This window comes from Perca flavescens, chromosome 20 (genome assembly GCF_004354835.1).
Source record: "Perca flavescens isolate YP-PL-M2 chromosome 20, PFLA_1.0, whole genome shotgun sequence".
Classification (NCBI taxonomy): Eukaryota; Metazoa; Chordata; class Actinopteri; order Perciformes; family Percidae; genus Perca; species Perca flavescens.
In genome coordinates, this window is record NC_041350.1 from 9,717,171 (window position 1) to 9,731,764 (window position 14,594).

Genomic DNA, 14,594 nt, shown 5'->3' on the forward strand with positions numbered 1-14,594 from the left:
AAACTGCCTGATTTTGCGGGGAGAAGTTGCGATTTGTTTGCGTTTGTTGAAATTAAGTTGCGGGAGACAGTGAAAACATTTTTTTGTTTATAGTTCTTTAAAAATAAAAAGGAAACTTGTTTTGGGGAGAATAAAATTACTCTGGGCTGAGTTTTCCTAGTAACCTAACAAAAAGGCTCAGGATGCTGCAAATGTTAATATGTATGTATATATGTAATATTGTATAATATGAAAATGGCTGGTGGATTTAAGACAAAAAATAATAATTTATTGAATGAATCAAATTTGAACATATGTGTCAGTGGCTTGTTAATCTTTACATTGTTAGTTAATTTCCTATCCTGGCCTGGGACACGCATTCATACGGATTGATAAAGTACTTATTGGACTTTAAAGTGTTCATATTATGCTTTTTGGCTTTTCCCTTTAACTTTATTGTGTTATATATCTTTTAGTGCACGTTATAGGTTTACAAAGTGAAAACGCCCAAAGTCCACCCCAAAGGGACTTACCAACCTTTATAGAAAACACTGTTCACAAACTTTACTTCCATGACAAACGCGCGTCACTTTGTAACAGACGTTATAATGCTTGCCTAACCTCATGCTTTGCAACTTACAAGCTAGCAGTACTTAACTTAACCAACAAAGATGGTACAGAAGAGATGTCTCACTCTGTAGCAAAAACAGAGAGCTCAACGCACAGGGTGAAAAAAGGAGCTGCAGCAATGTGCAGTACCAGAAATATATGGTGTTTTCTGAAAATTAAACCACATAAACCTATTCTGGTACAACAGCCCCGCCCGCTGCAGAGGAGCCGACAGGATTGAAACAGCAGCAGCTTTTAGCAACTTTAGAGTGAAAAAACTTTACAGCGTACATTGATGTTAAAATGTATACAGGTTGGCAGGACGGTCTGAAATGTTTTGCATGGTCCTTCGCTGTACGTTTTGTTGGTAAATGTGAGATGTTCGAGTCACACACGTCAAAATTGCGAGTCGCACCAAATTCACGGTGATTGGTTGAATTTGCGTGAATTGGCGCGATCGCGAAATCCTGGAGGGACCGGTTGCTGCAGAGAGAATTGTAATGCCCCCTGTTTTCCATATTTACAGTTTTTTACTCATAATACCAAGATGTTTTTTGATCTTTTTTTGTATCTTTGTATCTTGTTTTCTAAAAAAAATTCCCCACTCGCCCCATCCTGGGCGGTCCTCTTCCTTCAAGCTCTGTTCCTCTGGGAGGGTCTGGGAGCCTGAGGGTTCTGTGCAGTATCTTAGCTGGTCCTAGGACTGCACTCTTCTGGACAGAGATATCAGATGTTGTTCCTTGAATTTGCTGGAGTCACTGTCCCAGTTTTGGGGTTACAGCCCTGAGGGCTCCAGTTACCACTGGAACCAATGTTGCCTTCACTTTTCACATGTATTTTATTTTTTCTAGACTACAGGCACTTACACCAAAGATACAAAGGCATTTCAGTGTATGCTAGAATTTGTTCCCGTCACTTTGAAGTATGAGAATGGTATCATGCATGTGTATGTGCAGGCTGCCCTTATTCACTGTTCGTACATATAGCAATGAAATGTAATGCACTGTAATTCGTATATAACCCATGTATGCATTGAGATCCAGATTAACGTTTGTTGTTTGGCACACTGGACTTTCACCTGGGACACTGATGTCCCCTGTGAAATCAAAAAGTGATGTTATTAACTTTGCAAAAGTTCATTGAAGAATCATTAGGTGCAGGCATTCGAGTTCAGGAAATGTTCTGGAAGTTCACTGAATATTCATAACTATATAATCACATATCCTAGTTATCAGTAATACTCTGCTAAACAGTGCTCTCTTTTTTTAGAGCGTGATAGTGTTTAAGCCGGCAAGAAAAAAAAAGATGAACTCCCACATTACAAAACATTACAGACACATTATTTTACACAAAGATTTGAATGTGTTGCTGGCTAATGAACGCAAATGAAACCCAAGGCCACAGCCATAATAGGGAGATTAATCTCTGCCTGCGTATGTATGTGTATACAAATGTATCTGCTTGTATCAGAGCTTGTAAGTGCCAGCGACTTTCGCTCTTATCATCAACCTGCATACTTCAAACTTATTTTTTTATTTTTATATACTTTAACACTTTATGTGTCCCAACACAGAAATGTGTGTGTGTGTGTGTGTGTGTGTGGGGGGAGTTACCTCTCTAGTGATGAAAACATCAAGAGAAGCAAAGAGGAGAACACTCATGGTCACCCAGCGTTCAGATGGTTGGATTAGTATTCATGGGTTCATATAGATGCTCACACACACACACACACACTCCTACAGCCTTGTGCTCTTATTCTATCGAGGGCACACTAATGACCTACCGCTACATTTATTCCCTAGCTCTTTATACTTACCATTAAACCTCACCATGTCTCCTAACCTTCTCTTAACTCGAGCTCTAACCCAGATACTTAACCTGGCCAAAACAGCCCACTCAGTGCACACGAGGCCGCGAGCTGTGAACTAGCAAACCCTCTTTGGTTTTAATAAGGAATTTCATTTGCATTTTAATGAGGAAATCCAGGAAAGCTGACAAGCCCTTTAAGGGAAACTGAAGGACAAATGTGCATATCCTCTTGTCAATGTGACAAGCGTCCAGTGCAAATTACCAACTTCACTCAAAGTGGCAACGTACCTTTGTATTTGTCGAAAAGAATGTCCGGATTTATTCAGCGTATCTGAAAACTGTTTCCTTTGAATGTTTTATTGTGAAACCAGAAGAAGATAAATGATTTTGGAAAGGAAGGGCATCTCTCCCGATCTGTGCAATAATAAATCATCTAATTGGTCTCCTGTTCTGCTGATGACTTTTGGGTTTTCGTTTTTGATGAGTCAGCACCAAGCTATACAACAGTGGAGCTGACTGCATTCATTCTTTATCATTTCCATTCTTCCTTCACTTTTGACTATTTTATTCATGTATTTTTTTCTATTATATTTATTATATTTATTTCTACATACCTCTTCTTCCAACAATATTAGGGCTGCAACTAACGATTATTTTAATAATCGATTAATCTGTCGATTATTTTTTCGATTAATCGATGAATCGGATAAAAAAAAAAAACATTAATTTACATCAACTCAATACATACATACTTGTTGTTTTAGTTAATAATTGTGTAAAGGTAAGTAACCCAAATAGCAGATACAGACAAGACACACAGACAGACAGACACACACACACACACACACGTATTCATTAAATTATTACCATCATTGTAGTAAGTGCAAGTTAAGTTTGTTTATACACCACACACTATTATATTTGTCAACAATAACTGATATGGGACAAAGCACATAATATATACATGACAACAGATTGAAAAATTAATGGGCCAAAAAAGGCGAGTGAATAAAACCGTGTCTTTAGTCTTGCAAACTATACCACCCCTGCTTTATTACTGTTATTACCGAGCTAACGCTAGCTTGTCATGCTAGTCAGCTGGATAACGAGTAAACAGCAGCACCAGAAGAGCTACTGGAGGGACGGTACGTTCCTCACTTCAGACCGGAACAGAAGTAGGATAGTGTAGTGACTTTACCCTGCTGTTGAACTCCCTTCCTCCTCATCAAGGACTCCAACATGTTTACGTTTTAGGTGCTGACTCATCACCGTGGTGCGCCCGTGCCATGCCGTGTCGCTTTTGCTTATCTTTCAATTAACACGTTTCTGATTTATTTAGTGTGAAATGCTCCCACACCTTGGATGACTTGGGTCGTACTGATTTCTCTGCCTCCGCCGAGTGTTTCAGAACAACGTTACGGGTCTCTCCGGTCTCTCTCTGTATTTCCTCTACCCCCGCTCTGCTCTTTTTTCTTTTCTTTCGCTCCGCGCTGCGCTCAACTCAATTTTTTTTTTTTATCTCCGCGACTAGGTGGCCTAATAGTTGTGAGACACAACGAATCGATAATTAAATTCGTTGCCAACTTTTTTAGTAATCGAATTGTATCGATTTTATCGATTCGTTGTTGCAGCCCTAAACAATATACTGTTGTCTACTTTCCTCCCGAGGAAGGTGTTATAGGCCTTTTGTAACAAAGCAGAAGGTAAATGTATTATGCAGGTTGTCCAGAAAGATTGTGTTTACTATTATCACAAGTCCTGTGTCACTTGAACCCTTAATGCTAGATACAAATTTAGCTAAAACTTCTCTAATGACAATGAATGTGAGGTGTCAAAGAGTTGTTAACTGCTGTAATCACCACTTTTATGTCAACAACGGCTCGCATGACTATGTGTTTGTTTCTTGTAGTGACGAACCCACAGATCATTTTCACACATCTTAGCTTTTTAACATCTACTGTTTTAGTTTTACAGCCTGCAACTTTACTGTTTTCCTTCAATCTCATCATGCTTTTATTATAAACATTGTTTCCAGATTCAGCTGTTTTCAGCAAATACATTTTAAAAACCCATTGTACACTACACTGTGATTAGCCGGTGAGCACAGTGGACCATTTAACAGCTAAAGAGCCAGATATTTCCCTCAGGAGTTGGTAGAGACCAAATTGTCCACAGTTTCCTTGGACCTTAGTCAAGCTATGATATTTTCCCTGAACATAATGGCTGACACAAGTGCACATTCTTAACATAAGCACCACTTACATGCCTTATGTCAGACTGTATACATCAGTATGATTTGAAGAAATACATATCGGTCTAACATGATTGTTCCAAGTGGGAATCCAAACCCGAACCTCTCCAGTGCATGTACTGTACTTATTGTGTATTGTGTGTTGTTCTTCCTCAAAGTGCGTCTAGTCTGCCGATGCTCTCAAACACTAAACATTTGTATTTTCTGTCTCTCCCTTCTTCTCTGACTCTCTCCTTTGCCACAGAATGATCCCCCCATCAAGCAAAAACTTCCTGGTCAACAACCTGGCAGCAGGGACCCAGTACGACCTCTGCGTGCTGGCCATCTACGATGATGTCATCACCTCTCTGACAGCAACACGTGTGGTCGGCTGTGTGCAGTTCACCACCGAGTCAGAGTACATGAGGTGTCATTTTATGCAGTCTCAGTTCCTCGGCGGGACTATGATCATCATCATCGGAGGGATAATAGTGGCTTCGGTGCTCGTTTTCATCATCATCCTGATGATACGGTACAAGGTGGGTCCCTGTCGGTCTCGCTTAATCCACTCTGGCCAGAAAGGAATAAGAAGAGAGCACCTGTCATTATGTGGGACGATTGGCACTATTAACATGATGGCCTTTTGCTAGCCCGGTCTGCTTCTTATGAACTGACCAGACATTTTTAATCATTTACTGTAAGATGTAAGTATAGCTGTATATCATAGCATGGAATCAAATCCCAAGATATGTAGAAATAAGAATATATTATTTCGATTTTGAGATAGTAAGTCTTTTTTTAAGGATTTTTCTTTTGTGCACTAAACTTAATTGCACAGTGATAGCGTAAGGGTATGTGCTGGCTGGAATCAAAGTTGGGACGTTAAAGTTATACTCTATAACCGCTAGGCTATAAACGTATACAGTACTGTCAATAAGTGCATTGTATGACAATGTATTCAACAAAACAACAAATTACATCCCAGAAACAAAGCTAATGCTAACCAAACAGACACAAGACTTAAGGTCCCTGGCAGTAAAGGTATGGTTTGTAAAGATCTAGACTGGCAAGACTGAAGTTTAGGTTCATTTTTCTGTCATTTATTTTTGCAGCTTACATAATTCTTGATTTGTTTTCCCTGTCTCTAAATCACCTACTGGGGAATTTTAAGCTTAAAGGATTTTTTTCAAGCTCAATCGCAATAGTGACTTTTTTTTCTCTGTTTTGCACAGCCCTACATGATACGGTTAATATGCAAACATTTCAGTATGGAAAAAGAATAATCAACACCTCATTGCTTCCATCTGTTTTTTTCCTCAGGTGTGTAACCCTGGTGAGGGTGGTAAAGGCGTTTCATTGTCGATGACCAACGTTCACTCACAGACCAATGGGCAGCAGTCCCAGGGATGCACTGTGACTCCAAGCTCCTCTAAACACGGCTCAATCGGATTAGACGACCTCTCAGGAGGCACAAAGAAAAGGAGTGGAGCAGGAGGAGGAAGAGGAGGCGGCAAGGATACGATGACTCAGTTGTCCGACTCATCCCTGCCCGATTGCTCCACGACTACGTCAGTTCTCAGCCAGCCTTGGGCAGCCAAAAGCCCAACAGCTGGAGCCGAGGAACGGGAGAAAGCGGGTGAAGAGAGAGCTCAAGCTGACGTCGCGTCGCCCACCGGCACCAGCGGTTCCCTAACCAAGCCAAAGCGGAAGCCCACTACAAGTAAGCCAGGCTCGGCTTGCTCCAACACCTCGGCTACTCCTGAAAACCTCCCCTCCCCTCGCCCTCCTTCCTCCTCCTTCTCCACCGCCTCCTCTGCTCTCCTCCCCTCCTCCCCTCTGGAGAACCTCAACACCAACCGCAACAACTCCACCTCTCTCAACCAAACCCCGCCTCCCTTTGTCCCTTCCTTTATCTCCAGCCCTCTCGCCACCCCGAGCCCCGTCCCCTCCATCCGTTTTAGAGAGACGCCCATCCTGCGCAGGGCTCCTCGCGCAGGCACCTCAGCCTCCGCCAAGTACCAGACTCTCCCTGTGGAGGAGGCAGGGAGGAGCAGGGGCAGGAGGAGGTACTCGCTTAGTGAAGGAGTCTCAAAGACTCACTCGTCCCATCAGGGAGCAGGAGGAGCTCCCAAAATAGGACGCATAATGCGGGACAAAAGGAGCCAATCAATGAGCGGGATGCTACTCCCAAAAGACGGAGATGGAGACTCAGACAAGGGCCGGTGCGATTCGGACTGGATCTTAGAAAGCACGGTTTGAACTGGAATGCGACAGCAACCATAAAATAAACTTTGGTTTATCCATTTTTGTTTATCTAATGTATAAGTGTATGTCTGAGGTTTTGTGTGCATGTGTGTGTGTGTGTGTGTGTGTGTGTGTGTGTGTGTGTGTGTGTATTAGTTTGAATGTGTCTAGAATGGTGTATGAGTGGAGCTAATGTGTGTTTGTGACATATGAAACTGTGTGTGTTGCCATTTAGGATGTGCGTTTTTTGGTGTGTACTGTACTGTATGTGTGTGTTCATGTTTGAACCTTTCTTTATAAATGTGTGAGAGGTTGATTTTGTTTGTGGGTGAAAGCGTGAACATACCTTTAATTTTCCAGCCTGTTTTTTTTTTTTAATTATTTTATTTTCATAATTTTTTTTTTTTTTTTTGTATTCGGTTTACAGTTTTTTTCACGTTGACAGTTTCCTATCTCTTTTTTCAGTCTGTCATTCAGTGAGTGGCAATCTTGCCTTGTCTCGTAGCGTCCTCGAGTTGTCTTGGTTCCACTTTATAGCACAAATAAAACAAGACAATGGGCTTGCCACGTTATTTCCGGATTCACACTCACCTTATCTGAAAATACCACGAAAAGGGAACAATTACAGGTAAAAAGAGGAAAAATAAAAACAATACAAGAACTGCAAAGCACACCATTATTATGTCCACAAGCCCACATGAAGTGTGTATCAATACTGCGGCAAGAGAATAGCAGTCGGGGCCTTCTTTTGCACTAACAGACCCTCTGACAGATGATATAACCGGATTTGGGACTCCACCACGCTCCCTGAACGAGGGATTAGGACGGAGGGGGCAAACAAAAAGGAAGAGAGCAATTTCACACATAGCCTTTCTTACCTACTGATGAGCACAGACGTTTCTTGACATATAGATGGACACAAACTGAGACAAAAAAGTAAGAAACAGATGAAGACTTTTAACGGACCTCTTATGAAATTGATATTTTTTAAAGGGAAGAATAAAAAAAAAAAAGAACATGAAAACCCTGTGAGCTTTTCACTGACATTGGTATAATACAGCCTGTTGGTCACAAGCTCCAGGTAAGCTTCTGTACAGGAAAAGACAACATGTACTGTGTTGTTGTGTAAAATAAAAAGGGATAAAATGAAAACTGGAAATGTGTGTTTTATGTACATGAAATGATACTGCGAAGAGGCATGCTCTTTACTTGATCTTTGCATATTTAGCGAGGATGAGCTTCTAACTGTAGCAACATTGTCTCTAGGATCAGTTTCCGATTAGTTTGCTTCTTTCTACCAGAATAGACAATAGTAATGCTAGGTCACAGTCACTTTTCATCAGGCATCTATGTTTATGGCATCACTTGTTCTTCCCATTATTGCATCATTTTCATTGGGCATTTACATTCATCTTTTTGTGATTTAATGCATTAGTGTTTTGCAAGAAACCCTAGACACGCACGCATGCACACATACACACACACACACACACACGTCTTAATGTAGGGTAGATAATCTCATTTCCAAACCTCCCACTTTTCCCTAGCAGCATTTATGAGAGTCTGACGATTCAGAAAATGTGCTCCCATGAGGTCTTGGCCAAAGACTCATGGGATATGTTGTTGTTAAGTGCTTACAAAATTAATAATTGTGTTTGTAATAATTGTCTAATTTGTCTTTGTTAAAACAATGACATATTCAAATGTTAATGTCCAGAACACAAGTAGAAAACGGACATGTTGAGTAATGCAGTTGTGCAAGTGGAACAAAAGCTAAATGAGAGGGGACAGGACCCCGTGTCTTTTATACTCTTTCTTAACACTCTCGTAAAGTAGCAGGCACTTTCTGTAAGACAAGAGCTGCCACTCACTCCATTTAAAGGAAACAGGCTGTTGTCGATATGTGAATGTATAATTTTCAAACCATTTAACTACATCAGTGGTAAAAGATGTACTCTTAATCTAAAAAAAAACAGTGCAGAAATACTCTGTTACAAGTAAACAATGTGATATATATATATATATATATATATATATATATATATATATATATATATATATATATATATATATAATCACTGGAATATAATTTGTGATGTTTACTTGATTTTAATGTTGCAGCTGATGAAGGTGGGGATAATTTAATCTTTACATACTGACGGGTAGCTTAATCGATAATAATACATCATAAATTATTAGTGATTTATATTTTATATTAATAATGTATCAACAACCAAGCATGTAGGCTCAAAGCACAAAGCCTGCTGTCATAGACCTTCAGCAACAAGACGACCTGGGGGCCACAGCCAGTATGGGTGAAGTCACTATCAGTTAACATCAATGCAGGGAATTGATTCACTTTGCAATTAAATCACTGTAAATTGTTTGACATGAAACAGTTCTGACAGGCAAATGCAAATGGATGTTCTCACTTCAATTATCAGACATTGCTGTTTTAATTAAGTAAATTATGATGCTGAATAATTACTGACCTTTGTGAGCAATATTTCAGTGTTTATTCTGTGTTCTTCTGCAGCGGTGGGCACTCACTGTTAGACCTTAAGGTTAAATTATTAATAATGAAGTCAATAAAAACAGATGTCTCTTATCCTGACACAGTCACTTAATTAAAGAGAGTGAGATACAAACTCGAACTCCTGTGGGATTAAAACCAAAAGTACCCCCACTGCCGCACTCCTATCTCATTAAGGTTCGCTCCCCGGTTTTAAATAACAATAGTTGATGACGCCAGCAGACATCAGGTGAATATTTAAACAGGAACCAGAGTCGCTGGAGAGTCATATGATAGGATGAGAGAGGAAACAATTGTCCTTGTTTAATTTGTGTAAAAAGCCTTTTGCCACCGCTGTACAGCTGTCCAATGGAGCCACAGAAGCGAGCTCACACATTCTCTCTTTAAAAGTGTGTTAGTACTGTCCTGGTTTCCGCCTCCTTCACTGACCTTCCAATGCATTTCTTAAGCTGTAAATGCTTAATGGTAAGAGGCTTTGGAGGAGACAATCCCTCTCTATATCTTTTTTTTCCTCATTTTCTCTACTTTTCAACCCCTCTCTCTCTCTCTTTCTTTCTCCCTCCCTCCCTCCATCTTTCACTTTCTCTCATTTATCATTTTAATATATTTTTGCCAATTTAGCAGCAGCTTTTGTGCAAAGAGTGATAGTTTGTGAAGAAGAAGCTCAAAGTAATAAGCTGTGACATTTACACTGCATTTCAACTAAAAACACGTCTGCCACATCAATAGGGTGCAACATGAATTAATTGAGTTTTGTTAAGGGTTCCAGACTCAGATGATCCATGACTGGGGAGCAGAACCTAGCAGAGCGCACTAATGGAGGCCACCGGATCAAGCCCAACAGACGTTTGAGTCAGCTGGTGGAAGCAGGTCGTGGGCGGCACAAGGTGCCTGAGAGACAGGAAACTGAAACTGAGTTAAAGCGGTGAGTTTATTACACACACGTGTGTTTGTTACAAGAATGTGAGAAACACTTTCAAAGACTAAATGAATGAGAAAAAGCATGAGAGAGGAAGATGGAGAAGAGCAGAAAAGCCTTTTTACATGACTCCAGGTTTAATTTTCCTAATTAAAAACTTTGCTACGCAATCCAGAATAGTTTTTAAACCTTAATCCTGAGAATGTGTGTGAAGTCTGACATCTATTGGTGAGAAACATCAGCCATCTGCTCTTGGCTGGTCTTTGGCTCTAGGTGAAATCACCATCTGTTGCAAAATAAACCAGACACACCAGCATTTAACACGGACAATTCATTTCAATGGAATTATTGCAATCTGTGGATGCACTCACATCCTCCCAAAAGTAGTTCCCTGAAAAAATCTAGCCGTGACCTTTCCGGGGCTCCGTACTCACAGGAGCGAAGGGTCATGATTCTTTTTTTTTTCCAAGTTCATCTTTGGTGAACTTTTACTCTATTTATTAGGCTGTCTGGCTGTGGCCATCGTTATTTAACTTGCATCTGTCTAAGTTTAAATGGCTCCACTAAGAATAGTTTGCAGACATGTCATGATACAAAAGTAAATACAATATTAATCTATCTTTTGAATAAACTGTATGCACTTGTTTGTCTTGTTAGCAATTGAATTAACAAGGATACTAACTCACAGTGAACAATGGTTATCTGACTGTTAGTAAGGTAGTTAGAGAGCTGGGTAACTTTAATAACTTTAAATAACTTATTATTTATAAAACATACTGTACAATACTGCGAACAAATGCCAAGGGAAGTAAGTAAGACTAGTACAGTTAATGAAGCTCAGAGAGTTATTGTATCTGCCTAAATGTCTAAATAAGTCATAGTATAGTATCTCGAAAAAAAATGATAAAAAAGTCACAGTATAGTGTGTAGAAAAAAAGGAATTAAAAAAGTCATAGTATAGTAGATCAAAAAAAGTCATAATATAGTGTTGCGTGAAATGCGATCAAAAAGTAATAGTACAGTATGTCAAAAAATTGTCATAGTATTGCATGACAAAAAAAGTCATAGTATGTCGAAAAAAGTGATAAAAAATAATAATAACCATGTCAAAAAAAGTCATACATAGTATATGTAAAAAGTTATGGTATAGTATACTGAAAAGAATTTACAAAAAAAGTCATAGGATACTATGTTGAAAAAAGTGACAAAAAAGTCATAGAATACTATGTAGAAAAAAAGTGATAATAGAGTCATAGTATAATATGTCTAAAAAAGTGATAAAAAAGTCATAGTATAGTATATAGAAAAAAGTTATAATATAGTATAGTGTAAACGGTGATGAAAAAAGTCATGGAATAGCATGTTGAAAAAAGTCATAGTATAGCATGGTGATAAAGTTGCAGTATAGCATGTCGAAAAAAAGTGCTAGAAAAGTCATAATATAGTATATAAAAAGATTAAAGATTAAAAAAAGTCATAGTATATTGTAAAAAGTAAAATATAGCCATAGTATAGCATGTTAAAAAAGTCAAACTATAGTATGTCGAAAAAAGTGGTAAAAAAGTCATAGTATAGTATTTTTTTTAAAGTGATGAAAAAGTCATAGTATAGTATGTCAAAAAAGTCATAGTATAGCATGTCGAAAAAAAAGTCATAGAATCTTATGTCGAAAAAAGTGATAAAAAGCTCATAGTAATAGCATGTCGAAAATATCATAGTATAGTATGTCGAAAAAAGTCATAGTATAGCATGTCGAAAATATCATAGTATAGCATCTTAAAAAAAGTCAGAGTATAGTATGTCAAGAAAAGTAATGAAAAATGTCATAGTATAGCATGTCAAAAAAGTGATAGTATAGTATGTCAAAAAAAAGTGATGACAAAGGTTGAAATAAACCTTTTTCTGACATACTATAGCATGTCTTTTAAACGAAAACCTGTGTCTTCCACAAGGTTAGGTGATCAAATCTCATGTGTTTCAGTACATTTTGATGTCCAATGTATTAAGTTAAGCAGACAAATGAATTAGAAAACATGAATTAGTGTGTCAGGTTAGATAGCATAGTGTGATAAAAGACTCATTGGAAGACAGAAGGGTGAGGGTTCAAATCTTATAGGGTGCAATTGTTCAAGACCTAATTCTCAGGGATGAAAGTTTCAAGTAGGTGAGGAGCAAAGTTCTGTTCCTGTTGGTGTCTTTCACAAACAGTTTCTTTTGAAGATATTAATGCCTATTTCGACATACTATACTATGACTTTTTCATCACTTTTGTGGACATACTATACTATGAATTTTTCGACATACTATACTATGACTTTTTTATCACTTCTTTCAACATACTGTGCTATGACTTTTTCGAAATGCTATACTATAACTTTTGTTTATCACTTTTTATGACCTTTTTAATCACTTTTTTCGACATACTATGCTATGACTTTTTCATTACTTTTTTGACATACTACACTAGGACTCTTTTTTCACATGCTATACTATGACTTTTCTTCAACATGCTATACTATGATATTTTCAACATGCTATACTATGACTTTTTCGACATGCTATACTATGACTTTTTCATTACTTTCATATTTTACTATGACTTTTTTGACATGTCGAAAAAAAGTGATAAATAGTTCATAGTATAGTGAAGTATATTAACATCCTATTTTACTCTGAACATTCTATAACTTGTAGTTAAGCTTTATCCGAACTGTCTATATAACTTTTTACTTATGATTTGGCATAAAAGATCCAAATGAACTTTACCATACCTCCATAGGAAGCTTCCACAGGAAACATCTGGAAAAACCCCTTCCCAAAACGTCTTTGTTGGCTTGATTCCAAAAGGATGATAGTCATTGGTCAATTATTGCTGCCAACCCCCACCTTATGTCACACAAAGTATAGGACATATATAGCATGTTTTAACAGCAGAACCACAGAGTGACCATTGGAGAATTGGGAAACTGTTGCTCTCTGGGCTCTGCAGAGCTTGTAAATTGATGCTGAATTCTTTGATGTAAATAAACTCTTATAATCAAGAACAGTGTCAGCGGATTCCTCTACATACAGCATTACAGCATCGCTACCAAATACACCACAATAGCATGTTGAAAAAAGTCATAGTATAGCATGTCGAAAATTTCATAGTATAGCATGACGAAAATATCATAGTATAGCATGTCAAAAAAAGTCATAGTAAAATATTTATAAAAAAAAAATAACAAAAAAGTCATAGTATAGCTCTTTGAAAATATCATAGTATAGCATGTCAAAAAGGGCATTCATCTTTTCAAAACAATTGCTTGGGAAAGAGACTGACCATTGACTTCTATCTAGTAACACATCATAGTATAGCATGTCGAAAATATCATAGTATAGTATGTTGAAAAAAGTCATAGTATAGCATGTCGAAAAGTCATAGTATATAGCATGTTGAAAATATCATAGTATATGTCGAAAAAAGTTATAGAATGTCGAAAAAATTTGATAAAAAGGTCATAGTATAGCATGTCGAAAATGTCATAGTATAGCATGTCAAAAAAAGTCATAGTAAAAGATGTCTAAAAAAAGTAATGAAAAAGTCATAGTATAGCATGTCAAAAATATCATTGTATAGTATGTCAAAAAAGTCATAGTATAGCATGTCGAAAAAAGTCATAGTATAGTATGTCAAATAAAAGTGATGAAAAATTCATAGTATAGCCTGTCTAAAATATCATTGTATAGTATGTCAAAAAAGACATAGTATATTATGTCGAAAAAAACTGATAAAAAGGTCATAGTATAGCATGTCGAAAATATAGTATAGTATGTTGAAAAGGGCATTAATCTTTTCAAAACAATAGCTTGGGAAAGAGACTGACCATTGACTTCTATTTAGCAATATGTCTATAGCATGTCGACAATATCATAGTATAGCATGTCGAAAATATCATAGTAAAGGATGTCAAAAAAGTCATATTATGTTGAAAAAAAGTGATAAAAAGGTCAGAGTATAGCATGTCAAAAATATAGTATAGCATGTTGATAAAAGTCATATTATAGTATGTTGAAAAAAAGTGATGAAAAAAGTCATAGTATAGCATGTCGAAAATGTCATAGTATAGCATGACGAAAATATCATAGTATAGCATGTAAAAAACAGTCATAGTATAGTATGCCAAAAAAACGTGATAAAAAGGTTATAAGTATAAAATGTAAAAAAATATCATTGTATAGCATCTAATGGGAAAATTACATTCAAGCATAATTCCTTATATTTTTTATGT

General features: G+C 37.5%; 1 protein-coding gene across 2 annotated transcripts in view; it reads left to right on the forward strand.

The window, feature by feature from the left end:
• The window catches only part of lrfn5a (leucine rich repeat and fibronectin type III domain containing 5a), a 128,207-nt gene extending 120,922 nt beyond the window's left edge, over positions 1–7,285 (forward strand). For both annotated transcript variants that reach the window (XM_028565905.1, XM_028565906.1), the window contains exons 9-10: positions 4,893–5,166; positions 5,948–7,285. In XM_028565905.1, the coding sequence (XP_028421706.1) occupies positions 4,893–5,166; positions 5,948–6,886 (1,213 nt within the window). In that variant the 3' untranslated portion in view covers positions 6,887–7,285. The remainder of the gene's footprint in view (positions 1–4,892; positions 5,167–5,947) is intronic.
• The last annotated feature ends 7,309 nt before the right edge of the window (positions 7,286–14,594 follow it).